The following is a 27,902-nucleotide window of genomic DNA, read 5'->3' on the forward strand; positions in this document are numbered from 1 at the left end:
ACTATCTGCTTTCTATTTTGCACAATGAGAAATAAACTTGCATTGTGTTAGGGCAGTTGGAATTTGGAGTTGTTTCTTAGAGCAGTTAGCCTGTCCTGCCTGATACATTCAGACACTCACTCCCCTGTCTTTTGTGAACATTCATTATCTGTCAACTCATCTCAGAGGCAGGTGACTCACAGTTCACTTAACATGAGGGAAAGTCCTGAACTGATGGAATGACAAAGTCCCTTTTGTTCCTGAGATATTTTATTTGGTTACTTCTGATTAGTCAGTTATTGTGAAAACCACTGTGTGAGGTTAAGTGCAACCCATTTTGGAGGGAAGGAGAAAGGCGTGGGTTTTCAATTCAGGTGTAACGACACACAGTGTCATACCTATTGCATATACCCTGTTGCAAGGTATGCATAAATGGCTTATTATTAATTATGGTGAATGTGCTGAAATCTGTGAATTTTAAAACTTTTAAATTTGAAGTCATTACAGACTCAGGAAATTGTGGAGAAATGTGCATGGAGGTTCCATGGACCCCTTTACCTGGCCTGCCTCTCCCAGTGTTGATATTGTATGTGATTATAGGACTATATTAAAACCAGGATATTGACATTGGACAATTTAGAGTTGATTCAGATTTCACCAGTTATACCTGCACTCGTGTGTGTGTGTGTGTGTGTGTGTGTGTGTGTGTGTGTAGTATCTGTATCATACATACAGTTTTGTGTAACTACCATTTGCAGTCAAGATGCAGAACTGTAGGGGCGCCTGGGTGGCTCAGTTGTTAGGCGTCTGCCTTCAGCTCAGGGCGTGATCGAGGTGTTCTGGGATCGAGCCCCGCATCAGGCTCCTCTGCTATGAGCCTGCTTCTTCCTCTTCCACTCCCCCTGCTTGTGTTCCCTTTCTCACTGGCTGTCTCTCTCTCTGTCAAATAAATAAATAAAATCTTTAAAAAAAAAAAAGATGCTGAACTGTATTATCATCACAAAGCTCCTTCCTGCTCACCCTTCATAGCTATATCTACACTCACCCTCCCTGCCAATCCCTAACCCTGGCAACCATTAATCTGTCTCCCTTTCTATGATTTAATCATTTTGAGAATCATCACAAAGCTCCTTCCTGCTCACCCTTCATAGCTATATCTACACTCACCCTCCCTGCCAATCCCTAACCCTGGCAACCATTAATCTGTCTCCCTTTCTATGATTTAATCATTTTGAGAATGCTGTATAGATAGAATCATACTATTTATGCCATAAGCATTATATACTGTAACCATATACTGTATGGCACGGTTCTTTTGAGGTCCATCCAAGTTGTTGCGGATATCTGTAGGTCATCCTTTTTTATTGCTGAGTAGTATCCCATGGTATGGCTATCCCGCAGTTTGTTAACCATACACTCATGAAAGAAATGAGGGTTGTTTCCAACGTTTGGCTATTCTGAATAAAGCTGCTGTGAACATTCATGTGTAAGTTTGTGTGAACATAGGTTTTAATTTCTCTGGGATAAATGCCCAAAAATGCAATTGTTGGGTCTTATGATTAGTGCATTTTTAGTTTTAGAGGAAACTACCAAAATATATTCCAGAGTGTCTGTACCATTTTACATTCCCACCAGCAACGTCTGCGTGACCCAGTTTCCCCGCATTCTTGCCAGCAGTTGATGTCATTACTCTTTTGTATTTTAGCCATTTGGATAGGTGTGTGGTGATATCTCCATTGTGGTTTTAGTTTGCATTTTCCTAATAGTTAATGATTTTGAACATCTTTTTGTGTGCTTGTATTTTCTCTTTGGTGAAATATCTGTTCATGTCTTGACCCATTTTCTGATTGAATTGTACTCTTTTCATGTTGCTCATGTTGTGTTTTGAGAGTTCTTTGTAAAACCTAGTCTAAGCCGTTGGTTGGCTATGTGGTCTGTAAATATATTCCTCCACTCTATAGTTTGTCTTTTCATCTTCTTTATAGGATCTTTCATAGAACAAACATTTTTAATTTTAATCAGGTCCGTTTGATCAATTTTTTCTAATAAACTATATTTTTCACATCACATCTTACTAAGAACTCTTCATCTAGCCCTATGTCCCAAAGATTTTCTCCTATGCTTTTTTCCCCCTAAAAATTTTATAATTTTATGTTTTACATTTAAGTTCATGATCCATTTTGAATACATTTTTGTATAAGGTATGAAGTTTAGGTCAAGGTTCATTTTTTTTTTCTTGCTTATGGATGTGTAATTGTGTAAATCCTTTTTTAAATTTATTTTTTATTTTTTTAAGATTTTACTTATTTATTGTCAGAGAGAGAGAGAGAGTACAAGCAGCGGGAGCAGCAGGCAGAGGGAGAAGCAGGCTCCCCACTGAACAGGGAGACCAATGCGGGACTCCCAGGACCCCAGGATCTTGACCTGAGCTGAAGGAAGATGCTTAACCCACTGAGCCACCCAGGCGTCCCTGTGTGAATCTTTTTTTGAGAAGAAATGAGGACAGTTCAGTCATACCATCCGTGACATTCTTGTTTCCATAAACTTCCTTGAATGAGAGACAGAGGATGGTTGGGAGGTAAGTATGGCTATTGTATCCATTTATGCACCCCATGTATCCATACAATTTTGTGTCAGGCATAGGGGAGGGTCTCAAACCAGCAGCCACAGGTCGAATCTGACCTGCAGATGTATTTGTTCCACATAGTGTCTTTAAAAACATTTTGAGCCAACTTTAAACATTTGAAGATTTCATGTGCAAATGTAGACTTTATGAATTCCCTTTATTTATTTTTTAATAATATTTTTTATTATATTATGTTAGTCACCATACAGTACATCCCTAGTTTTTGATGTAAAGTTCCATGATTCATTAGTTGCGTATAACACCCAGTGCACCATGCAATACGTGCCCTCCTTACTACGCATCACCAGCCTATCCCATTCCCCCACCCCCTCCCCTCTGAAGTCCTCAGTTTGCTTCCCAGAGTCCACAGTCTCTCATGTTCATTCCCCCTTCTGTTTGCCTCCCCTTTCTTCTTCCCTTTCTTCTTCTACCGATCTTCCTACTTCTTATGTTCCGTAAATGAGTGAATTCCCTTTAGAAATCAGAAGCTTCAGTGATGTAAGAGCAACATTCCTCCTTGACAACTGGGTCCTTGAGTTGAGATGTTCCTTTGCCTGGGATATGCTCCGTCCAGTTCACTATAGCCTCCACCAATCCCTATTGACTCCCTGAGGCTGTGGGTCCTTGTCAGTGTCACCTGCCCTCATGATTGTTTTCCTGGCATCATTGTTGCAGTTGTCTGGTGCTTATTCCCATATGGAGCTCTCTTCATTCACTTTGGATCTTTGTATTGGCAACCTCCTTAGATATCTCCTCTTGGCCTGTGGTTCTTCTTTTCTTTCCTTCCTTTTTTCCCTACCTCTCTCCTTTGTGCTTCCCAGGTTATTGATTTAAGCCCACTTTCAACTTTGATCACTACTAACATGTTAACTGAAAGTGGACCATCTGGGTATTCCTAAGTCCTTTGGGATCTTGACCCCATAGGACCTCCAGCCAAGATCTTGGCACGCAGTACACCACTCATCAGTTTCCAGTGTAGAGATGGTGGTAGGGTGTGGGGAATACTCACTAGGTCTTTGTTTGTAAACCACCCATTGTGCCTTAGCTATTAAGTGCCCACTTTCCCGAGTTGGGCCACTGAGCCCAGTTATAAAAGCATAAGTAGTGACAACTGAACTTTAATTATTCTAAGTCACACTGGGGGTTATTTGGGGGAAAAAAGACTTTCAACTAATAGATGACTCATGGCATCCTAGAGAGGCAAGGCCAAGAAAGAGCAGTGCCAAAAGATGGGAAATTTCAAAAGCTTCTGGGAAAACCTAGGTCAGGGAACATCAGACCTGGACTCCAAGGCCTTCTCTCAAATCCCACAAATCACATTTGATTTCAAAAGAAACAATGATAACTGGCTTGAGCACAAGATGGCAGTCTTACGTCTGCTTCGCTCCCCAAGGCTGTCTGGAAAAGGTGACAGGAAACAGAGCAGAAACAAAACTCTTGTGTTGCTGAGAAATATTGAAAATAAATAGTAATCAAGAAGGATGATGAGGGAAAGAAAAAGATTAAAAATAAACGCAAGGTCTTTTTTGTGCTTTGTTTTAAAAATTGGCTCTCATCACAGTCTAGAGTCTGCTAGATATGGGTGGGCTTAGGTCTCACGTGTGTGTTTTGGTTCTGTTCTAGAGCAAAGACCCTAGTACAGTACAGGGGGTACAGAAGGAAGCGGAGACCAGATGTGCTGGGGAGGAGGTGGGAAAGGACCTTGATTCTCAGATGCAAGGGGTCTTGTGCTGGGCTAAGATGATCTCCGTTCAGTGTTCTTATGAAAATAAGAGAACAGGGCATTTCCAACTTTATACAAAGACCCACGCTAAATGTTAGCAAGTGTTTAGACAGGATTTCACTCAGCAGATGTTTAAGAGAAAATTTAAAAAGCGTTTCTTTCTCTGTCTCTCCCTGTCTCTCTGTCTCTCTCTCTCTTTCTCCTGGCCACTAAAATCCAGAATGAAGGAGAAAACTGAACCACTCTGGAACACCTGCTTTCTGCCAGAAAAAAAAAAAATCATATTCCAGGGGGAAAAGGTGGATGAGGAGGAAAGTCTGACTTGAGAGGGAGTGCTCCAGCATTGTCTAATGAGACACCCAGCATTGCCTCGGCAGTGCAGAGGTAAGCCGGTCCTCACAGCCAGCCCCGTAACTGTGTCAAAATCCCAAAGCAGAAGAAGCTGGCTGTCTGCCAGTTCTGGGATGAGGTGAGGTCGTTCTGTGCCTTGACGCTTCTCGTGATGGCCAGCGACAGGACAGACCTTCCAACCGGCAGAGAGGTGGCTTGTCCGCTGATTGCTGTTTATTCCATCCTAGAGAGTGTGAGCTAGCTCCACACTTTGGATTCTTGTTGAAGATCCTTGTCGATCCCCCACTGTATGATTTTCTTCACTCACAAAATGAGATTAGTAAAGGCAGTGCTGCATCTGGAGACGATATCCTTCACATGAAGTTGGAGACTTAAAGTTTCACACAGTCAAAGACAATATCTACTTTCTCATCCAAGAGCTTTGTGAAATAGAGGACGTGTGATAACATTATCCCCATTTGTTAAGTGCAGAGCTGCAGGCACAGAGAGGCAGAATGATGAACCCCAAACTCCGTAAACAATCTTGTGAACTCTCTGTGAATGTTATTTATTCGGTTATTTAGAGAACGGAGAGTTCACAGGACCCTGAGAAATAGAACCAAAGACAGCAGCTGGGGATGGCTGGGGATGGCTTTTGGGGCATGTGCTATCAATCTAAAAGTACCGAGTGGCAAATGTTTTGAAGTTCAAGTTAAAAGCAATTGATTTGGGGGGGTTGTGTTTTGAGCACCTGATCATTTTTGAAGACGGTTAGAAACATCCTGGAGTACAGAAAACTCAGAAATAGCATTATCTACCCTCAGCAGTTGAATTATCCTTTGGAGACAGATTCTTCTCTCCTACTTGGCTCCCTTGTGAGGGCAAGAGGAAATGGGAGGGCAGGAGGGCTTCTCCCATCTCCTGGACCTTCTCTCTTAATCTGTAAGAAATTGTATCATGTGTGCAGAAGATGTCTTCCAGTGGTAGAGAAGGTTTATTAAAACTTTTCGATGGCAATAGGGGGAAGGCAGAAGCTGCAGTTTCTGTGTTTGCAAAGGGTCTTGCAGAACCTCTAAGGCTTCTGGACAGAAAGGAGGTATTTGTATAATAAGGCATGAAGTCAGTCAACCAACCACCTCCAACCAGGAGGGTCCTTTAAGAAAGAGAAACCACACAGAAGAAAAACAACAGAATCTCAGGAAGAGGTGGGTTTTTTCAAAGAATAATTTGTTTTCTGTTTTTTCTTTGCTGGGATGACTTCAGAAGTGCAGTTACGATACAGAGTTTTCTCCGTAAGGCTTTCTGTTCATCAGACTTGGGATGGGACCATTCTAAGGTCATATAAAGCCAAGAGCTAGAGTCCCCCGGCAGAGAGAAGGAGAAATTGCAGAAGGAGATGTACACACGTGCGAACACTTGGAAATGTGTCAGGGCCTGTCAGCTGCAGGTCTTGGCAGGAATCACCAAACACCCTTTAGACAGGCTGCAGCATTGCTGGGGGTAGACTGCCCACAGGGCTGATTCTGATCTGAGCAGAAGAAAGCGGAGAGAAAGAAGTCATCATGTCCTCTTACAGTCTAGTTTAGGACCAAGAGGCCAGTGTACACAGTTGTTGCTAATTTCCTTGGGAGAGTAGAGGAAAGGCGTAGGCATGGCCAGCACTCAGATGCTATGTTTCCACCCACATGCCATGCTCTCTCTGGCTTCCTTGCATTTACTCCTGCCATCCCCCTGGTCCTCTATCCTGGGTAGTTCAAGTGTATTCTTTAAGACTCATCTCAAAGGTCATTGGCTCCTTGAAACCTTACTTGCATCTTGCTTTGTCTCCTCTAGGTCCCAGTACATGCCTCCTGTCTTACACCACATAAATGGAAATGATCCACTTTTGCACGTGTCTTCCCACAGGACTTCAAGCTCTTAAAAGACATGTCTTATTCCTCTTAAAAGAGTATGTCTTATTCCTCTTTATATATCCAGTGGCTAGCAATGTCTGTCAGTTGACTTGAAGTGAATTGGAGGTCTGATGGCTACCACATGCAAATACCTCCCTGGAAGTCAGGACATGAGAACTTAGGTTGGGGATACCTGGGTGGCTCAGTTGGTTAAGCATCTGCCTTCAGCTCAGGTCAGATCCCAGCGTCCTGGGATTGAGCCCTGTGTCAGGCTTCCTGCTCAGTGGGGAGTCTGCTTCTCCCTCTCCCTCTGTTCCTCCCCCCTGCTTGTGCTCTCTCTCTCTCAAATAAATTTAAAAAAAAGAGAGAGAGAAAACTTAGGTTGGTAGCTCTCCACTGGCTTGTGGAAGCTGCTGGTCTTAAGGCAGTCTCAGAGTGCCTTCAAAGTGCCTTCTAAGGCTGTATAAAGTATTGTCTTTATAAGCAATAACTGTGTATCATTTTTTAAATTATATTATGTTGATGGCTAATGATTTTGAACATTTTTTAAAAAGATTTTATTTATTTGAGAGACAGAGGTATAGAGGTATAGAAAGGAAAATTCTAGACTATCTCTTACTGAGGTTCTAGTTAGGAAACTATCCTTCCATGTCCATTCTCCTTTCTTTTGCTTGAGTAATAGAACGCCCACTTCAAATTTTTCTGAACATTTGGTCACACCCAGTTATATAAGGCTATTTCCCAATCTCCTTTGCAGTAAGGGCATGGCCACTAAGTTCTTGCCAGAGAAATGTAAGGGGAAGTGGTATATACAACTTCCGCAACATTCCCTCAGAAGGAAATTGTTTGCCCTCCATTTCCTGCCCTCTTTCCTTCCTGCAGGCTGGTGAGTCAGCTTTGACTATGTAGGCGAGGACAAACCCTGGGAAAATGACAGGGGAACAAGATGGAAGCAGTCTGGATCTGTGGATAACCCCCACAGAGCAGAGCCATGTATCCTTCCTGGAACACGCATTGGCTCTGATCAGGAGAAAGGAACAAATTTCCTGCTTGTTTGAGCTACAATATTGGGGGAGGTTGCTTTATGGAGGCAGCTTAATTTCTACCCTACCCATAATATTAATGAAAGAACTTAGGGATGTATGCTCCTAACACAGGTGTTGTCCTTCTCTTTCGATCGAAATCACAACTTTGGAAGAGAAGCCACAGCCACAGGAATGAGCAGCTTTCCGTATTCAAACAGAGCATAGTTTGTGCAACAGAAAGAACCTCTCTAATTGGAAAGGGGTGTCAGGCAACTCTGGTTCAGCTTGATTCTGCCCCTTTGATCCTTTTTTTGTTGGGATGTTTCCCCTCAGTCACTGATGATACCATTGTCTTGGCTCCAAGGAAATGTTGCTTGGATGTTATAGGAGTCCCTAGGACTTGGTGGGCGGGGAGGAAGGACACTCATGACAGGGCCATGGAAACCCAACAAGATTGGTCTGGCTGTGGCATGGAGGCCATATTGGCTAAATGTGGGATGCTGAGAAGTCTGCTGTGTATCCTAGACTTCAGGAAACAGATTTGTGGTTTTCTTGGGTTTTTTTTGTTTTTTGAGGAAAAATAGATAAAATCCCTTGCCTAGCTGACTGTGGAAAGAGAATATTGATTTGAGAAAGAAGGGGAGTTCTGAAATATAACAGTCTGACCCCGCAGGCATGAATGATCCCCAAGAGGAAGAAAGGAGACTCTGTGTAACTCAGCTGTGGATTTCGGTGTGGAACAAGATGGAAGGTGGGGTATATAGCCAAGTTTTGAATACAATAGAGCAGTACAATTCTGTGAGAACAGTGGTGGAGGTACTAAAGCCCAGAATTCATTAAAACTGTAAAAAAAATAGTACAGAAAGTGACACACAAAAGGACTATTTACCAGGCTTAGAATAAGGGGAAGAATGAAGAGAGAGATTCAGAGATGGGGCAGATGGAGAGACATTAGCAGATCACAGAGACAACACAGTATTATTTGCTTCTTAATCTCTGCCTTATCTAGTGAGAAAAAGGATCTTTACATCGGAAATGGCGTAGGTAATGTGGTTAACAAGAATTTGGAATCTTAGTTAATAAGACCATATAAGAGATATGGCATATTTAAATGGTTGCAAAGATGATAAGAATCATTATTGGGTTTGCTTATGTGACCAAAGAACAACTGTTGGTAATAATGGCTTATGGAAGAAGAGAATAGAAAATGTCTTGATTTTCCAAAAAGGAACAAAGATGGATTCCAAAATGCACCTAAATTACTGTTCATTCTGTTTCTCAGACTACCTCCCACTTGCCTACCTTACTCTTCTTCTTTCTGAGCAATCTTCCCCAATTTTTCCCTATCAGGGGAAAGGGGAGTGAGTGCACAATTAGCCCAGTGAATTGTGGCTAGGTTTCAGGAGCCTGAGCTGTGCAAGAGGAATTCCTATCCAAGACAAACCGGTGAGCCGAGCATTGAAAGGGCAGTCAAGACAAATTCACTTGGAGAAACTGATTTAAATATTGGAAAAACAGGGTATAGGATCAAAAGGGACCAAGGGAAGGAATAGAGTTATAGGTCACACAGCCAGAATATGAGTGCTAGGTTGACGTCAGGTCAGAATGAAGGTAGATATGGAGTTGGCATGAGAAACGAGTGCCAGGATGATTGCAAAAAAACAAACCAAACCAGCTTCCCTGCCCCCAAAAGCCCCCAAACAAAACCCACAAATGAGCAATACCAGCTTGGTCTTTATATAATTGGGTGTGTGATTCACAGGTGGCTCAGACCAAAGGTCAAGGAAGACCTCATTATGGAATTCATTTGGATGGATTCTTAGCTGGTTAAACAGCCACACTCAATGTAAAGATGAATTAATTAGTTAAGGAATGAATGTCAGCTTAGATAATGTCTCTAGTTGAGTGTCTCAACCTGTCATGTTAAATATTTTTCATCAATGACTTAAAGGAATGCATGAAAGCATACATATTAGACCTGCCGGTGAAAAAATTTAGGAGGAACAGCTGATAGCAGATTCGAGGTTTTAAAAGCAGAAGACTCAAAGAGACCCAAGGATCTAGGTCATTGAGTTAATGATAACAATAATGGGGCTTTTAGGAAGGATAATGGTTGAGTTGATAACTTTTAAAAACAAAAGTAAAAATATTTTCCACATTAAAAAGAGTAAAAAGAAACAGGTGAAATTAATTTTAGTGATGTATTATATTTATTTATTTTTATTTTTTGTTTTTTATTTTTATTATGTTCAATTAGCCAACATACAGTACATCATTAGTTTTTGACAGTGATATATTTAACCAATAATTCCAGTATATTCTCATTTCAACACAAAATAAGTATAAAATTAATGAGGTATTTTGCATTTTTCCTATTAAGTCTTTACACTCAGTGTGTTTTTTACTCATAGCTTATTTTATTTTATTTTATTTTATTTTATTTTATTTTATTTTATTTTATTTTATTTTTTTAGCACATTTCATTTTAGACTGGCCGTAGTTCAAGTACTCAGGAACCACACGAGCTGTTGGCTACCATATTGGACAGCATGGGTCTAAGAGGATATTGGTCAAAAAACTAATAATGAGCAGCTACTCCAGTTTTAAGAACATTTAGCTAATAAACTGTAGAAGTCTGATGTGATTGAATGCTTGTGGCTTGTCGACTCTATGGATGATATGGCCATAAACACTGATCTTTGCATGGGCTGTAATTGTCAGTTGGATTGGAACTGGGAACACTTGCCTATCTCAATAAATCTAGGCTGAGTGGCACAGAAAAGGCATACCATAACTTTTTATTGAGGAATAAGTGAACTGACTCCCTTGTATGACTATTGATATAAGACTCTTGACCTACACTAGGAAAACAATCTGGAGTTTACCATGAGATCTAGTCAGATCAATAATTAAAATTTAGATTTCAGGATCACCCAGGTATCTGTGACTCCAATTTCCTGAGGCTCTAATTTTCTCTGTATGCTCTTCCTTTTAGCTGTTTGTGAAAGCTCCATAAGTCTGTGTTGATTTAGTGTGTGCTAAATGTGTGACTAAAAGTGGAAGGTTGGGACTCAGGGAGGACAGGAAGTGGGATGAGGGTTTAGAGGGACAGGGGGCATGTGGTTCTCCGACTATGTGGGCAGACATGGGGAAAAGCAAGACCTTAACTCAGAGCTGGAGGGTATGGGATAGGAAGCAGTTGGAAACTTTCTGAACAACAGAAGAGGCAATTGAGTGACAGGGCTCAAGTGTAAGACTAATCATAAAACAGCCTCTGGTTCCACTGTGGCCTATGTTGAGGGTCCCCAGTCCCCAAATACTCCCCCATTTGTGGATGGCATGGTACCCGAAACTCTTTCGGATTATGTCTTCTCTTCAGTGTCTTCTACTAACATACAGATATTCTTGGGGAAGTGAAACATCCAGTGGTGAACATTATTTATAGATTGTAAGCACGCTTTTCGATTCAGTTGTTCCCCACGAAAGGGAGGGGCTCTAGAAACAGGATAACTCTGGATCAGAGGGAAAGAGACTCAATCAAAAGAGGAAAAGGTGATAAAATAAGGCACACTGTGAGTAAGGAGGTTATTAGTACCAGAGAAATGTTTTACAAGTCTCTGGTCTGTCCTCTTCCTCCAGACAACCTCTCTGATCCCTCTAGGTTACTGATGTGTTTGGTGCAAATGTTTCTCTGACTTCCTTTCTCCATATGCCCATACCAACAAACACATTCACAAACAGTGGCTTTCTCTGTAGGCTCAGACTCAATATTCCCATGCAACTTGCATTATTCACTTAATATGGACTATGGACACATCTCCAGGTTAATGTATATAGTTTAACTCATTTTAATTAAGTGTAGAATAGTGTAAAGAATGGAAGTATAATTTATTGAGTTGTTCTCCTATTAATGCACATTCAAACTATTTTTAGGTTTGGGCCACTCTCTCTCCCATCTTTCAAATGGTAGTGTTCCCCAATATTTTTCCAGAACATTACAGATTCTGATCTTATTTAAAAAAAATCTCTGAACTTTATAATAGCTTCCTGAAATTAGAGGTTCTAGTAGCACTCCAAGGGGAGCAAGAAGCTGATGAATGGAGGATCTAGGGCAATGTTTGTTTCTTACTTTTTAAAATAGCTTTATTGAGTGGGGCCTGGGTGGCTCAGTGTGTGAAGCGTCCTGCTCTTGATTTCAGCTCAGGTCAGGATCTCAGGGCCCTGGGATCAAGCCCCGTCTCAAGCTCCCTGCTGGGCGTGGAGCCTGCTTAGGATTCTCCCTCTGCCCCTCCCCCTGCTGGTGTACACACACACACACACACACTCTCTCTCTCTCTCTCTCTCTCTCCATCTCTCAAAACATAAAATAAATACAATAGCTGGTTGAATGACATATAGTAAATTAAACATATTTATTCATTTTTTAAAATTTTTTTAAAGATTTTATTTATTTATTCGACAGAGATAGAGACAGCCAGTGAGAGAGGGAACACAAGCAGGGGGAGTGGGAGAGGAAGAAGCAGGCTCATAGCGGAGGAGCCTGATGTGGGGCTCGATCCCACAACACCAGGATCACGCCCTGAGCCAAAAGCAGATGCTTAACTGCTGTGCCACCCAGGCGCCCCTAAACATATTTAGTCACACCACTTGATAATACGGAAATCGTCACCATAATCAAGATAATGAATACATTCATCATCCTCAAAGCTTCCTGGGCCCCTGCGTCACTGTTCCCTGTGACTCCTCTCTGCTCTCTCTGCCCCTCTCACGGGCAGTTACTGATTGGCTTTCAGTCACGATAGTTTACATTTTCTATAGTTTTATGACAATGGGACCGTACAGTAGGTACTCCTTTTTGTCTGGCTTCTTTGACCCAGCATAATTATTTTGAGATTCTTCCATACGGCTACGTTTATCAGTGGTTTATTTTTTTCCATTGCTGAGGAGCCTCTTGTGGTATGGATATGCCACAATTTGTTCCCCTGGTGATACATTCTTGGTTTGTTTCCAGTTTGGGGACCTCTACAAATAAAGCTGCTATGCACACTCACGTAAGAGCCTTTGTATGGACATAGGCTCTTATTTCTCACAAATACACGGAAGTGGAATGGCTGGATCGCATGGTAAGACTGTGCCTCACTTTTTAAGAAACAGTTCTTTGTTTCCAAAGTGGTCATCCATCTCAAAAATATTCATCATCTCCTCCAAAGTCACGGTCTGAGAATGCCCGATATAACGTCTGTGAAAGATCTGGTTGTTCTTAAAATCGTGATAGAGCTGTAATTTTATTGATTTCCCGGTGTTTCCAGATATTGTGCATGGTAAGGTTGAGTTAGAGCACGGTTGGGGGGGATGTCCCTCCCTGGCCCAGGCTAGAACATACCTGGCTACTGAAGGAGGTAGAAAGTCAGACTTTCAGAAGTGCTAACAGTGGGGATAACACGGAGAAAACTGAGATCCTGATAATGGGAGGGAGACTCTCAAGAGGCAGTCATGCAGACAGACTGGCAGGGTTATAGGTTAAGAAAGTGAGAGTGAAGAGGGCCTATTTGAGGACTCGCAACTTTAGCTTATTTATTTATTAAACACACACACATATATATTTTAATACCCACTATGTCCTTCAGATATATAGATGAACAAAATAAAGATGGCTGCCTTCATGGGGTTTACATTCCGCTGGGAGAAATACAATAAACTATAAACCTAGTAAAGGATCTCTTAAACAATGATAGGTACTGTGGAACAAACAGAGCAGGGGAAGCGTGATTAGAAGTGGGGCAGCCAGTTCTAATTTCAAGTGGGAGTTAGTGGGGTATGTTTAGAATCTAAATATAGTAGTAGTACATATATGTTATAATACAAATGCTAAAATTATTCCAACATAATTAGAATCTGGTCTGCAAACCCCTCTGAAACCCTCCGTTCTTTGGCTGCTGCACTGACACTTTGCATCCACTAGGGCGCAAATGGGCCATTTCTGAGAAAAATGGGATGAGGGTGCGGGTGTGAGAGAGACGTGGGTAATTAGGTACGCACCCTCCCCCAGGTGTTCCGCAGGGGCAGCTCCATTAAGGGCACTGGCAAGACAGGCGGGAGAGTGTTACTGTGTGTCCTGGACCAAGACAATTTTGCCCTTGGCTTCCCTTCCTTATCAGGTCCTCACCCAGCAGGGGTTGGGGGCCAAGCTGAGAAATGAACTTCAGCCTGGCGGTTCAGCACCCGATGCATGTCACAGCTGAGTGATGGTGGAAACAGGCAGACCTGTCTTCCCCTGCAGTAAGATTTTGGGGCGCTGCGCGAGGATTCCCGCGGTAACACTCAGCGCCCCGAGTCTGTACAAAAGCCCCCCCCCTTGCTTTCCGATCCCTTGTAATATTTAAGGCATCATCAAGATGTAAGCATTCACCTTGCCGTTCGGGTTTCTGGATCCTTCCCACCCTCATCCTCTGTGAGCAGATCGGTGACCATTCCTATCTTTTGGACGAGAGCCCATCCCGTCGCCCTTTCTGGAGCTGAGCGCTGCCCGCCTTTTTCCCGGGCAGGAGCTCCGCGAGGCCGGGAGAGTGGCGCACCAGCGGGGCAGGGGCGCGCACGCGTGGGGCGCCGCTGGTTGCGCATCTGGCGCCAGAGCGCGCTCCCCCCGGGCAGTGCCCGCCACGGCCGCGGCGGAGGGTTGGTGCTCCCGAGCGTGCGGGGCTCTCTCTCCCCGCGCGGGGGCACCAGAGCCCTCGGAAGTGTCAGGCACTGCGGTGCATTTTCCCAGTTCCCTTTTAAATGACTGCGGAAAAACAGACTCTCGGAGCCGCAAATGGGGAAGACGGATTCTCAGACAAGGCTTGCGAATGCCCTGCAGCCATCATTTAACTGCGCCTGCAGAGCAGTTACGGTTTGTCACCCGACCCTCCCGGATCGCCTCGTTTGTCCCTAGTGAGACCCCGAGGCTCTGCCCGCGCCAGGCTTGTCGGTAGCTGGATGCCTGTCGTGCTCTGGGCAGCGCGGGCGCAGGGCACGCGTTCGCGCACACCCGCGCACACACGAAATCGCGCAAGGTACGGCAGGGGAGCAAGGTCTCTGGGTGCCCCGCGGGGGCGGGGGTGGGCATCGCGGGGAGTGAAGCGAGGATCTGGGAAAGGCTGGATCCTGCCAGGTTGAAGGATGACAGAAAATGACGCGGCGCCACACATCGGACAGGCCAGGGTTGCTTCCGTGCATTTAGGGAACCCAACATGCGTCAGGCGCGCTCCCTTCCCCTCACATGTCTCTATATCCCGGGCGTGTGATGCCGGAACACGGCAGGAAAGAGACCCACTTACATAGCTAGAGTTGCATTTGGAGACTCCCCTCCCTCTGCAAAAGCACCAACAGGAAGACCCTCCAAAACCACGGATCCCCAAATAGATGGCCCGGAATGGGGGCGGTTATCCTTGGTTACCAATGCTGAACACGTTTTGGTGTTTACAATATTTATTTATTTTTAGGCTAGCTCGCCCTCCCTTTTAGGCAGGATGGGAAAGGAGAAAGCAGCAGGGAGGGAGAGGAGAGGGAGGATTCCTATAATAAGAATCAGCGCATTTTTCAGAGCTGAACCGAGCCCGGTTTCCATTTCAAAAAAGGAGACAGCCTCTACTGCGATGGTTGAAGAGACCGCGGTGTGAATTAGGGACTGAGAGGCGTCGAGTGGTGAAACGGTCCATCTCGGAGGTACCTGGAGCTCAATGCACACACACACACACACACACACACACACACACGCAGGCGCGCGCGTCTACCCAGCCAGGATGTGTGCGTGTGTGCGCGTGTATGAACTCCCACATGCTGCTGCTGTCTGCTCCTGGCCAGTGGCACTGATGCCTCCCTCCTCTCCGCTCGCCCCCAGATTCCCCTCCCCTCCCTGTTGCTTTTGTCTGGAGGGTGTTATGGGTTTGTGTGTGTATGAGCGTGTGTGTTTTTGGATTTCAGACTAATTTTCTGGAGTTTCTGCCCCTGCTCTGCGTCAGCCCTCACGTCACTTCGCCAGCAGTAGCAGAGGCGGCGGCGGCGGCGGCGGCTCCCGGAATTGGGTTGGAGCAGGAGCCTCGCTCGCTCCTTCGCTCGCTCCTTCGCTCGCGCTCTCCGCGCTCAGTGCCCGGCGGCAGGAGGAGCCTGCACCCAGGCGCCGCCGGCGGGCGGTAGGCGCCGGAGCCCGGGTGAGCAGCGCGGATAGTGCCCTCCGGCGTCTCGGCCCTCGCTGTCCCCCCCGGGGCGGCCGTGGAGGCTCCCCAGGTGGGACGCGCCGCGCCACCTGCCCGCGCCCCCTGCGCCCAGCGGCCGTGGCGGATTCTGCAGCATCATTCGGGGCCCCCGTCGCGGAGCCATCGCCGCCGCCGGCAGTCTCCGCGTCCCCCTTTAAAGGGCCCTTCGCCCGGCCTGTGCCATGGAATCCTGTCTCGGGGACCCTTGCCCTGTCTCCCCTCGCCCGACCTCAGGCTTGGAGAGAGGGGGGCACATCGGTGGCCCTGGCGGCTTCAGTGCCATCGAGGGGCAAGTTTATTTCTGGGGCCGGAGCTGGGCACTCAACCATCCACAGTTCCCTGGCTGGGGTCGGGGTGGGGGTGCGGCGAGTGCTCTGTATGGGGGCCTGCGCTTAGTCTCACGCGTGTCTGTTTGTCCTCAGCCCCGAGGTGCGTCCCGGATCCCAGTGCGCGTCTAGCAAGGAGCCTGCGTCCCGGGGAGTGCCGGCAACGCCGCCGGCCGGTGCTCGGCGCACCGGGCCATGCAGCGGCGGCCGCGGCGGAGCTCCGAGCGGCGGTAGCGCCCCCTGCGAGGCGGCCGGAGATGCCCCGGCTACTGTGAACCGTGCCGCCCGCCAGGACACGCTCAGCCCCGGACACGCTCGGCTCTGCGCGCCCGCGACAGGCACCGGGGCGAGGGAGAGGCGAGCGCAGCACAGGCCGCCCATCAGGGGCAGGGGAGGCCGGCCGGTGCAGCGCGGGGACACGTACTCAGTCCGACTCGGGCTGGCACTGGCGGCTAGGGATGTCGTCCTGGACGAGGTGGCATGGACCCGCCATGGCGCGGCTCTGGGGCTTCTGCTGGCTGGTTGTGGGCTTCTGGAGGGCCGCTCTCGCCTGTCCCACGTCCTGCAAATGCAGTGCCTCTCGGATCTGGTGCAGCGACCCTTCTCCGGGCATCGTGGCGTTTCCGAGGTTGGAGCCTAACAGTGCAGACCCTGAGAACATCACTGAAATGTGAGTTTCTGGGGCTCTTGCTCCTTCCTTCTCTCCTCGCACCTCGGGCTGGCCAGGCGTGTCTGTCCGGGGCATGAATGTTGTCTCAAGTCTGGGGAGAAGTCAGACATACATGGGAGATGCAGGATTGGGCCATTTGTCATTTACCTGTTTCTCTGGCTTGGGGCTGCTAACGCGGGGAGAAGTGGACAGTTGAAAGTAAGTTTTAAGTATACTGTATGTGTCAATAACATAAATAAATATGTTCTTTGCAGGGAGGGATTCCATATACACTCTGTATTTCAAAGCCCTACTGGGTGTGCTTTAGGCTTTCCTTATGCAATAACTTAGTTATGGACATTTTTGTTTCTCCTAAGGTGCTAAGTGTATGTTGTGTTAGAAGTTCCACTAATATTTACTAGAAAGGAGGTTAAAATAATGAAGTTTTGGAAATTCGTTGGAGGTGGTTAGAGTTGCCCCCTTAACGTCGTTGGTTGAGGTTTGGAGTTCACCGGTTTTCCTTTTCATTTTATAGATCAGATTTTTGTTAGGAGATGGCATCCAGAGCTGGCCTGGAAAAATGGTCTGTAAGAGGAGAAGTTTTGAGTGTTGAAATGCGCTCTCTTGAAAGAGAAAATGCGCTCGTCGGAAGCCTAAAGCCTGGTCTGATTTAATTTGTTCTTGACTTCCCCGAGATATAATTTTGAGACCATTTGGACTATAAATCTGAATTGCCCACTGAATACTATCCCAGGACTAGGTTGGCTGGTAGAGCAGTGTGTGGTGCTCTGATGAATGCTGCCTTTAGCATGGGACGGACCCCTGTCCCTGGAAATGTCTGAGCTTGTCTTGCTCCGATGGAGAAGCAGAGTTGTGCATTTCCGTCCTCCTGCTCTGACGGCTTGTGACAAATACATTACCAATTAGGAATTCACCAGTGCCATCCCCAGCATTCCCCCGTCACCTCTCCAAAAGGTGTCTTCCCTCGACACCCCCCCCCGGCTCACCCAGGTTCTTGGTCATTGCCTATGTTTTACTGGCATGAGATTGTATTCATCCATGCAGACAATTGTAAGGCAAAGTTTCTCCCGGTTTTCCCTATGGTGTTCGGTGCTCAGATAGACAGCCCTGAAAGTAGGGCTTGGGCTGCGGCCTTCCAGGTGGCGAGTGCGCATGCTTTTTTTCCTCCCCAGAACACGCACACAGTGTTTCTGCCAACGTAGTTGACTGAGATAACCTGTTTTTAATGTAAGTAAGAGACCTTCCTAGCCTCTGTTGTTTGTTCTGCTGGTGATGCTCGTGTTCAAGGCCCGGGCAGAAGGAAATGGCAGCAGCACAGAGGGGAATGTGCAGGCCTCGCAGAGCTGAGATGTGCTGGGAGCAACCAACTGTCAGGCTGGATCCAGGAGGCTGGAATCTGGGTGGCTTTTTTTTTTTTTTTTTTTTTTTTTTTTTTTNCAGGCAGAACTGGAGAGGAAGGGTGGGTAGGGCCCCAACTGTGCTGGCCCTGGTTGGCCTGGTCAAAGTGTCTGCGGCCTTTTATCAGGATCTGTGTCTTTTTCATGAGATGGAGGGTCAGTAGTCAGATGGAGAAAGCCATATGGAATTCAGAGCCCTTCAGACTATTTTGAGACCAGGGAGAGTGCCTTTATACAGTCAGACGTCTTGTTTTGTTGGTGGTGGTTTTGAAATTCTGTATTAGATCATGCGTCTATAGTAAAGGAGGAAAGGAGATGGAGCCAATCGTTTTCACTGTAATGTTTTTTTTCCCACTGAAATGTTTTAAGGCCCTAATCAGGGAAAAGGGAAATAAAACTCTCTTTAGGTGTAAAAAACACTGTTTTAAACCTTAGTGGTCTTAGCTGCCTGGTATTTATGAAATCAATAGATTTCAGCTGAGCTTTCTTATATCTGTTCTCACAATTGCTGTTGTTCCTGTAATATCTGATGGCAGGTTCCCTATCCCCAGGCTTTAAAAATTTGATGTTTTTTCAAAGTGTTTGTTGTCACTGGCACTCCTGATTTCTTCTGTTATTTTTTTTTTCTTTTGATTTGAAAATCCGCTGAGTTTGAGAGCGTGGGGAGGTGTGTAGGGTTAGTGTTTGGGATGGGGAATTACGTGCCTTAGGGACACTGACGGGGCTGGTAGATGTGAGTTCTGAGAAAAAGTCTATGCTCAGCTTTACCCCTCAGCCTTATTTGAGCTCTGCCGGTTTGTGCCCTGGTGTCCCGTGAAATGTATCGAAATCCTTTTTTGGAAAGCACTTCATATAATTATTTTGAATTCTGCTGTTTTGATATCAAAATGACATCAGTGGATGAGCTTGTTTCCCTGTCATCCATATATGACACCATCTGGCTCTTTTTCTTACATATTAATATTTGTTTGAACAGCTTTTACATTCTTGGCCAGTGGATACCAGCTACAGTTGGAACCAAATTACTTTTTTTTTTTTTACGTTGTTATGAGACCCAATGGTGTTCCTAAAATAACCTGGTTGAAAGTTCCAGTTTAATGGTGCTTAGCTGAAATTTCATGTTTCTATTTTTTTCAATAGGAAAAATAGAAGTAAATAAACTATAATTAGAGTTTGCTGAAGTAATGGTTTACTGTATCATTTAAAAATGGTACATCATTTAATATCCATGTATTTCGGGGAAAGTACACCATGGTGCTTTCTGGGTTCAGAGAGAGCCCATGATACAACATTCTAAAACTATGTGCATAGATTCATTAAGAGAGAGAGGGTTTTATTTTTTGCTTTTACGTGCATATTTTAGGGCAAGGTGACATTTCATTTTTAGAGTCATCATTTGAGCCTCTTTTATCAGAAATTCTGTCATAGTAGTCTGTCTCATATTCTTTACCCACCAACATGATCTGTTTACCTACATCTCTCTTCTCTCTCTGTCTATAGAAATGTCTCACACCTGCCCAACACCACACCTCTGCTGAGCGCTAGCTTCTGTTACTCGGAGATGGTTATACCAAAGCCATGCTAAGTTAAATTTAAAACTAATGCCATTGTCCCATATAAGTGAGACTGTAGAGTCAAGCCTGTTGTTGGAGTTATGTAACTGGTTATTGACTCTGTGGTATCAGGTGCCAAAATGTACTGCAAAGGACAAGTTCTGTCTCACTCAAGTGGTAAAAGGGATGGTTAAAATAGATCATACTTTTCTTTTTTTTTTTTGTGGTCAAAACCACCTAACATAAAACTTACCATCTTAACCATCTTTAAGTGTATCATTCAGTAGCATGAAGTGTGAAGTATATTTACATGGTGGGCCCCCCTGAATTTCTTGGGTGGTATTTTCTGATTTGGGGGTCGTATTTGGAGACAAGTGTAATATTTTTCCTCTTAGCACAACATAAATAGAATTTGCAACTTCTGCTGCCAGAGCCCCTATGTACAATAAATTGTTGGCTTGGTTAAGCAACTGTAATGTGATGTCATTAATACATTGATTTTGGCCCCTCACCTTAGTAAGCTTTTCCACTGCAATTAATTGTACTAAAATACCCTGGCATTCGGAAGGATTCGGAGAGAGGCGTCCGTTTTCATCACTCTGATATTTACATCTCAGGCCCTCCACTGGGGGTTCTAGAACGTTGGATTGAGCTTTACATGCATGTAAGATGCACAGAGGAAGTTTGAGTGTGGTTACATAAGCCACGCTGGACTTGTTAATAAATAAGGCAGTCTAATTTGCATCATCAACACAACTTGCAAGCTGGAGTTGAAAACACGTTGTCTTCCCAGAGAAGGTATTTACAGAATTCAGCTCAGTACAACCATTTGAAGCCTCCTTGGTTTTGTACCTTCAATCTCTGCATTAGGGAGGTTTTTATTACATTGGGTGAAACAATTGAAAAGCCCCTTGACCCTTCTGACCCCACTTTCTCCCTTCCCCCTCCCCATCACCTCTCATTGACTATACAGGAAAATGTGTTTGATTTTTTTTTTTCCTTCTCCGAAAAGTGATATTTCCTTATGGGAATTCAGAGCACTAGATTTAGGGGAAGGACCTGGGTTATGTGTTATTACAAGCAAGTAATGGGAAGTTGAGATAATGTGGTCACAGTTCCCCAGAGCTGAGTTTAGTTCTGTTTAAAATCTTTCACTGTTTCTATCCCATAAACCTCTGTTTGTGTCTGTTTCAATATTTCCTTGTAAAGACGTTTTCTAAGCTGAAAAGTTGGCCGGACAGCTAAGAATTGAGGTCTCTTTCTCCCCAGGAACATTCTGTATGATCTCTTTGACTATATCTGGGTCGTCAGAGTATAAAACCTAGAGCTCTTGTTTAGCTGGGGAAGGGGAATTCCTTTCTCTCTTTTCTTTTTTCCTTTTTCTGTTTTTCTGTTTCTGTTTTTGTTTTTGTTTGGCCTTTGGTACTAAGCAAGTGCCCTCAGTGTTAACTCATTGCTCATCTTGACTGTTAGGGAAAAAAAACCACTGAATATCACACACTGACATTANCTTTTTTCCTTTTTCTGTTTTTCTGTTTCTGTTTTTGTTTTTGTTTGGCCTTTGGTACTAAGCAAGTGCCTCAGTGTTAACTCATTGCTCATCTTGACTGTTAGGGAAAAAAAACCACTGAATATCACACACTGACATTAACGCTCAGACTAGCTTACCGTCTCCCGAGAGCTTCTCGTAGCTTCAAAAACCATAGGGTAGAATGTGGCCTTGAACCTTCTGGCCTTTGGTACAATGCCAAGTTTTGATTCCTCTTGATGTTAATCAACTGGATGATTTTGGGGAAAGATTATTTCAACAGGGCACCTTTTTTTTTTTCTTTACTCATTTAGTATGTGTGAGAGAGAGAAAGGGAAAGGGAAAAACTGAACCTCGGGTTAATAGCTGATGGACCATTTTCATAATCTACTTGGTCCAGCTAGTTTAATGTGCAAATCCCACCCCCCAGGTGGCACGGGTCTGAGCCATGCAGTGGCCTGATCATTTTCACTCTACATTTGGTTACTGATCGATCTCCATTAAAGAAGGCAAAGATCTCACATAATCAGGGTGCCTTCTTACCACTTTGGTCTCTGGGCTGTCCAAGGGACTGGGAAGTCGGTAAATATTGATCTGGGCGATGAAGGCGTGAGAGCTTGTGAGTATTATAAACCTGGGAAGGAAAGTAAGGCATAGGTACTGAGTTTACCTGTTTAAAAAGAAAACAAAAAACAAAAACCCAGATATCACAAATTGCTGGAGTCAGGAGTGACCTGATCTTGAAGCAGCCTGTTACTATCTGGGCCTGAGCTTGTCAGATGTAAACCCAGGGCTTTGGATTCAGTGCTCAGACAAGTTTCTCCTGGCTCTGAAGTTCCATGAACCTTCAGTTATGGAGATAATGTGGTTTATGCATCAGTTAGGAAGTAAAGTGTGGTGTGCCAATCTGAGGGTCTTTGGTGACAAAGTTAGATGCTCATGTGTTCAGTGTCTGCTCTGAATTCCCCCAAACTGGTGGCATGTTTGTGCTGGGCTGCTGAGTCCCAGGTCACACACAGGGTCGCCTAGAATTGGTACCACAGAAGGAGAAGGGCCTCAGGGATGCTCTGCTCTAGCCCCCTCTGCAGGGACCAGGCCAGGAAAGAGTCTTCTAGGGCTGTGATACATTAAAGACAATGTGGGCCTAGAAGCTCTTTCTGCTAGCATCTGAAGAAGGTGCCATGGCCTTTACTAGGGTGCCTCCCTTTTGCCTTGCACCCGTGGGCTGAACCCAACCCCAGCCCAGCATTTTAAAAGTGTCAGANACATTAAAGACAATGTGGGCCTAGAAGCTCTTTCTGCTAGCATCTGAAGGAGGTGCCATGGCCTTTACTTTAGGGTGCCTCCCTTTTGCCTTGCACCCGTGGGCTGAACCCAACCCCAGCCCAGCATTTTAAAAGTGTCAGAGATGTGAAGACAAGCTTAGTACTAGACCAGGTCTACACCAACCAGTCTCTGAGACAAAGCAATTCAAAAGTGCACGAACTACTGACCGCAAAGCAATGGTCTTATCTTCACATTGGAAAAAATGCATTTTTCATTTAGATTATGCTGTTTTGTTTTTTTTGTTTTTAAATTTCAAGCCTTCCTCTTCTCTAAGCAATTCATACACAAAAGCCAGGCTGCAGAGAAAAGCTTCAAGAGTTGGCAGCAATGTGGGATGCTAACCCTGTGTGTATTGGACCATGTTGGCAGGTCGGGTGGAGGGAGGGCAGAGCAGACCCAGCAGAATGCAGGCTACTGCCCCTGGAGCCTTTGCCACAGTCAAGGGGGATTATGTAAGTGAAGGGCCGCACAGCCTTTTGTACAAAGCCTGTCTTAGCTTCTATGAAAGACCTGTGCCCAGAGCATACTTATTCTTTCCTGCCTTCCTTTTTGCCCCTCACTTCTCTTTGCCCAGGATTGATGGCTGAGCTCAATGACTGAGCCATAGAGCAAGCTTAAAGATTGTTGACTCACATCTAGAATTCATTCCGCTATCATTTTGCATGTTGTCCAAGGCCTGCACTGAGACATAGCTCTGGATTCAAGCAGGGCTTCTCTCCGGGGACCTGGAAGCCTCCCTCCATCCAGTCTTCTGGCTTATTTCAGTGTACAGCCTCGCTCTGAAGTAGGGGGGAAGGTCTTGACAGCCTTGGAGGGATAGTCAGGTTGACTGGTTTGCCCAGGGCTCTCCAGTCAAACAGAGTGTAATTTGGGATAGAACCTTAGCCAATAGCTCGCTTAGGGCTCTCTCTGCTCAGCCCCACTTGCCCAAATTTGCCACGAGAGTAGAAGCAATTTTAGGAGAAGTGTAGAGATTCAAATAACTGTTCACAAGTTAAGCGACATGATGGTGGGAAGGAGGTGGACTGGGGCTTCACCCTGTGTCTTTCCCCTTCCACCCATCACATCTTCTCCTGCACCACCTGTTAGACTATCAAGAGATCAAAGATTTGTGTGCCTTTGGGAACATGGCATCTTCTCATATAGAATAAGAATGATAATAATCACACACTACCTAGTGTCTCTTTTCTATTGCAAATAAGGACCTATTGCTATTCCATACCCCATGCTTTCTTATAAGGTTCATATCCCAACAATCCTTGGGACACACATACACACACACACCAGGACTCTCTTTGTGTGTCTGTGATGTGTCTGTGCAAATAGAAACATATGTATAAAACTCCACTAGGTGTGGTCCTTTCAGACTTAATTATCTGGAACTGTAAAATTTTCCTAATAATTTAGGATTTACTTCCTGAAACCATCTAGACTTATTTTTTCTTTTTCTGTTGAGATATAACGGACGCACAACATTAGTTTCACGTGTACCACATAATGATTTGATATTCGTATGTCTTGTGAAATGATCAACACCATAGTCTAGTCAACATCTGTCACCACACGTGGTCACAAATACTTTTCTTGAGATGAGAACGTGTTTGATCCATTCTGTTCTCTTAGTAACTTTCAAAGACACAACACAGCAGTATTAACTATAGTCACCATGCTGTACATTACGTCCCCACCCAGACTTTTAATTTTACTTTAATCATTCTGCATTTCTCCTGAGGAGAACCTGAGTGAGGAAGTGCGTGTTAGTCCTTTGACGCCATTAGCCAACCTGGCTACTCTGAGACCCATCATGTCTGTTGTCTGTGATCATTTCTCAACGTCAACAAAACAATCAATGAGGCATTTTTGGAGTGTGATTTACATCAGAAGGTAGTCAAATTTTGGTTTTCAACCTCTAAAACATAGTGGCAGTCTCAAAGGTAGGCTCTTGTGAACTCCAGTGATGGTCACCAAAGTCATCTCTGTTTCCTGTGCCCGAGTCCCTTCCTGTGAGGTGGCAGACAGGCCTGCCCCGACTTCTCGGACTGTTGCTCGCTTCCCACCTCGGGCCTCCGTGTACTCACCTGTGCAGCGTGTGAACAGGGCCGGGCAGGGCTGGGTCCGAGGGAGCGCGGGTGTGATGGGCTCTGTGTTTGTCCTCCGGCCAGGGCCCAGAAAACCCAGCGCAGCCCAGACCACAGCGCCTCTGCCCTCTGCTCCCAGGTTCACCGTGGACCTTGGTCGCTACCAGCCCGATCTGAGTGTCGTGGAAGATTTTGCTCCTGGACTGCCCTTGAGCTCCTGAGTTGGGCTTTTTCCCTTTGTCACCTTTCTTTCCCCTTCCTCTGGTTCCGGTGGTGTTCCTTATCCTCCTCCCCACTGTCCCCAACACACACACGTGCACACACACTCAGGCAGGCGCCTGGCTGCAAAGCCCCTCTAACGGACTGTGAAGAAATGCTGGGTTGCCGGGCCTGTGGGTCGACCGTAACCTTTCCCACTGAACCTGGCTGGACAAGCTTAACACAGCCGAGAGGCAGCAGGGTCCAGGAGCCTGGCGTAATGGGAAGGGCCCTGCGTGGCGAGGTGGGGTGTGGGTTTCACGGCCACACTCTCACGGCATCAGACCCGGCGTCCCGGGGGAGCGGAAACGGTCAGAACAGACATCCAGGGGCAGGTGTTCTGAGCAGACGTGAACATGTGGCTTTGTCCACGTAATTACTCAAAAGTACAGGTCAACAGTACCTGTTGAGAAAACTGTCCGCGATGGGGACACAAACATTCTCACTTTATTGCCTACAATACTGAGGCTCCTTCCGACTTGGCGGGCTTGCCCCCAGCCTTGCCCCCTCTCTACGTGTGGGCCATACTGTGCAGGCCTGGTCTTTCTTAAATGCTGATCTCATTATGTCACTGCTTCTAACTGCCCCTTGGTGCCTCCTGTTTGTTCTTGTTCTGTTTTCGTTTTTTAGTTGAAAAACAAACTCCAGTCCGGATTGTCATTCCATTGCTCTAGAATAAGGCAGATAACAATCCCATGGACCCAAACGCACAGAGCAGCATTACAGTTGTTTCCTACACCAGTAGATCTATAAAGGAGAACTAATTATAACTGGAAGCTTGCTTGGTGATCTTGGAATTAGAGCAAGGGCACTTAATTCTGCATTTAAAATGTTAAATGGCATTAAGCTAAGCTTGCCGGAGGCATCCATCTCCTTAATGGGAGTGCCTGCACAAAGGGAACGCAGAACTTGAAGTACTTTGGCCGGGCCTGTGTCCCCTGGATGGACACTCCTTTTTCTCTCCTTCACTGACTGCCCAGCACCAATTCCGAGTGACACATTCTTTCTTTGGAAAGGTTAGTGCCTTCAGCCAAGACTTGCTCAAGCCTGGGAACCTTTCAGATTCCTTAAAGTGATTTTGCACATCTTTTCTCTGAAACACATTCATTTTACCGTATGAAATTTTATCTGTGATTAGCTTTTTTATTTTTTTTAAAGATTTTATTTATTTATTTCACACAGATAGAGACAGCCAGGGAGAGAGGGAACACAAGCAGGGGGAGTGGGAGAGGAAGAAGCAGGCTCACAGCAGAGGAGCCTGATGTGGGGCTCAATCCCATAACGCCGGGATCACACCCTGAGCCGAAGGCAGGCGCTTAACCACTGTGCCACCCAGGCGCCCCATGTGATTAGCTTTTTTAAAGTCATATTTGAACACGATAAGAAATGCAAATAGTACAAGGGAATGTATCATGAAAAGTTAACCCCTCTCATCTCTCAGCTTCCAGAAGGAGTCTACTCACATACGTGAGTGCATATATGTGTCTTTTTCGTTTGTACACACATGAAGGAGTGTTATACCCACTGTCCCGCATGTTGGTGCCTTTTTTTTTACTTAAGGCTGTATCTTAAAACTGTTTCTGTATCAGCACACGTACACCAGCCTTATCGTTCAAAGCCACGCGGTTAGCCGTTGAATGGATAGGCTGTTCTTTACTTAACCAGCCTCCTTTTGAACAACCTTGTGCGTAAGTTCTTGCACACATGCGTGATTGTGTCTATAGGAAAAGTTCCTAGAATTTGAATTGCAGGGACATTTGCAAGATGTTAGTGATTTTGTCAGATATTGGCCGAGGTGTCTGGCAAAGCAATCACATCATTTCGTTCTCCCATCCAAACTGGAAGTACCTGTTTTTCTCCCGTAAGCCATATTTTTCGTTACCAAACCTTTTGACCTTTGTCGGTCACCTTTGACCCAGTGTCAGTTCCTGGGCACCTCTTTATTTAGCAATTCTGTAATAATGATCTGGTTGAAGGTCTTTTTATGTGTATGTAAGTCATTTGTATTCTTTTTCAGTGAACTATGTTTGTCTTATCCCTTAGCTATTTTCTTTATCTATTGGGTGGGTGGCCTTTTAAAAAAGTGGATTCAGGGGTACCTGGACAGTTCAGTCGGTTGAGCATCTGAAACTCTTGGTTTCCGTTCAGCTCATGATCTCAGGGTCATGAGATCAAGCCCTGCATTGGGCTCCACGTTCAGTGGGGAATCTGCTTAAGATCCTCTCTCTCCCCACCTTTGCCCTTCTCCAGCCCTGCCACTCGCACACTCTGTCCCCCCAAATAAATAAATCTATAAAAAATGGATTCATAAAATCTATTTAATAAAAAGAAAATTTATGCCTTCCCTAATGTTTTGCTTGTCTTTTGATGTTGTTTATGGCATTTCTTCTTCTTTTGGTAACACAATTGTGTATTTTTTCGTAGTAAAATTTATTATTTCCTTTATGGCTTCTATGCTGTCAGCGTGCCTACAGGTTTCCCCGTCTCTGAGAGTATAAAATAAGTCTACATTTTCTTCTACTGCTTTCACTATTTCATACTTTAAAGCTTTGCTCCATCTGGATTTTCAACATACAAGGAAGGAGTTAGCAAAAAAATAGTTTTGTTCTTTTTTCAAGATAGCTGATCAGCCCATTAGGTCTCTTGACGCCATGCATTATATAATTCTACCTGTCTCCCAGTAATTTCAACTAACAATTTGGGCCACTTTGGGATATATCCATTGTGTTCATCAGTCTGCCTATCTCCTTGCCAGCACTGTACTTTTTATCTCCTAAAGCTTTATATTATTATTATTTTTTTCTCTTCAAAGTATTAGTCTTTCTCACTAGTCTTTTCTTTCAGAATATTCAGTTATTTTTGCATGATCATTTTTCCATACAAATTGTAGGAATTGCTTGCCTATCTCTCCCCATATTGTATTGGTGTTTTAAATAAGGATAGCATTACATTTATAT

The 27,902-nt window shown here is 45.0% G+C and overlaps 1 protein-coding gene and 1 long non-coding RNA gene across 6 annotated transcripts in view; both read left to right on the plus strand.

Moving 5' to 3' along the window:
• The first annotated feature begins 2,423 nt into the window (after positions 1–2,423).
• Positions 2,424–6,636, plus strand: LOC117796933. Its single transcript, XR_004621661.1, has 3 exons — positions 2,424–2,557; positions 4,549–4,712; positions 6,492–6,636. It is a non-coding gene; the product is annotated as an uncharacterized LOC117796933 (long non-coding RNA).
• A 7,728-nt stretch (positions 6,637–14,364) lies between these two features.
• NTRK2 (neurotrophic receptor tyrosine kinase 2) overlaps positions 14,365–27,902 on the plus strand; it is a 334,675-nt gene continuing 321,137 nt past the window's right edge. For 2 of the 5 annotated variants that reach the window (XR_004621643.1, XM_034646808.1), the window contains exons 1-2: positions 16,006–16,098; positions 16,232–16,805. Coding sequence is in view for 4 of the 5 variants with exons in the window: in XM_034646808.1 (XP_034502699.1) it covers positions 16,594–16,805 (212 nt within the window). In the remaining variant the exon portion in view is untranslated. Of the gene's footprint in view, positions 14,628–16,005; positions 16,099–16,231; positions 16,806–27,902 lie in introns of those variants that run through there. The other 3 variants (XM_019794985.2, XM_019794986.2, XM_011219454.3) reach the window with 3 other exon arrangements.

Source organism: Ailuropoda melanoleuca, chromosome 17 (genome assembly GCF_002007445.2).
Source record: "Ailuropoda melanoleuca isolate Jingjing chromosome 17, ASM200744v2, whole genome shotgun sequence".
NCBI classification, from domain to species: domain Eukaryota; kingdom Metazoa; phylum Chordata; class Mammalia; order Carnivora; family Ursidae; genus Ailuropoda; species Ailuropoda melanoleuca.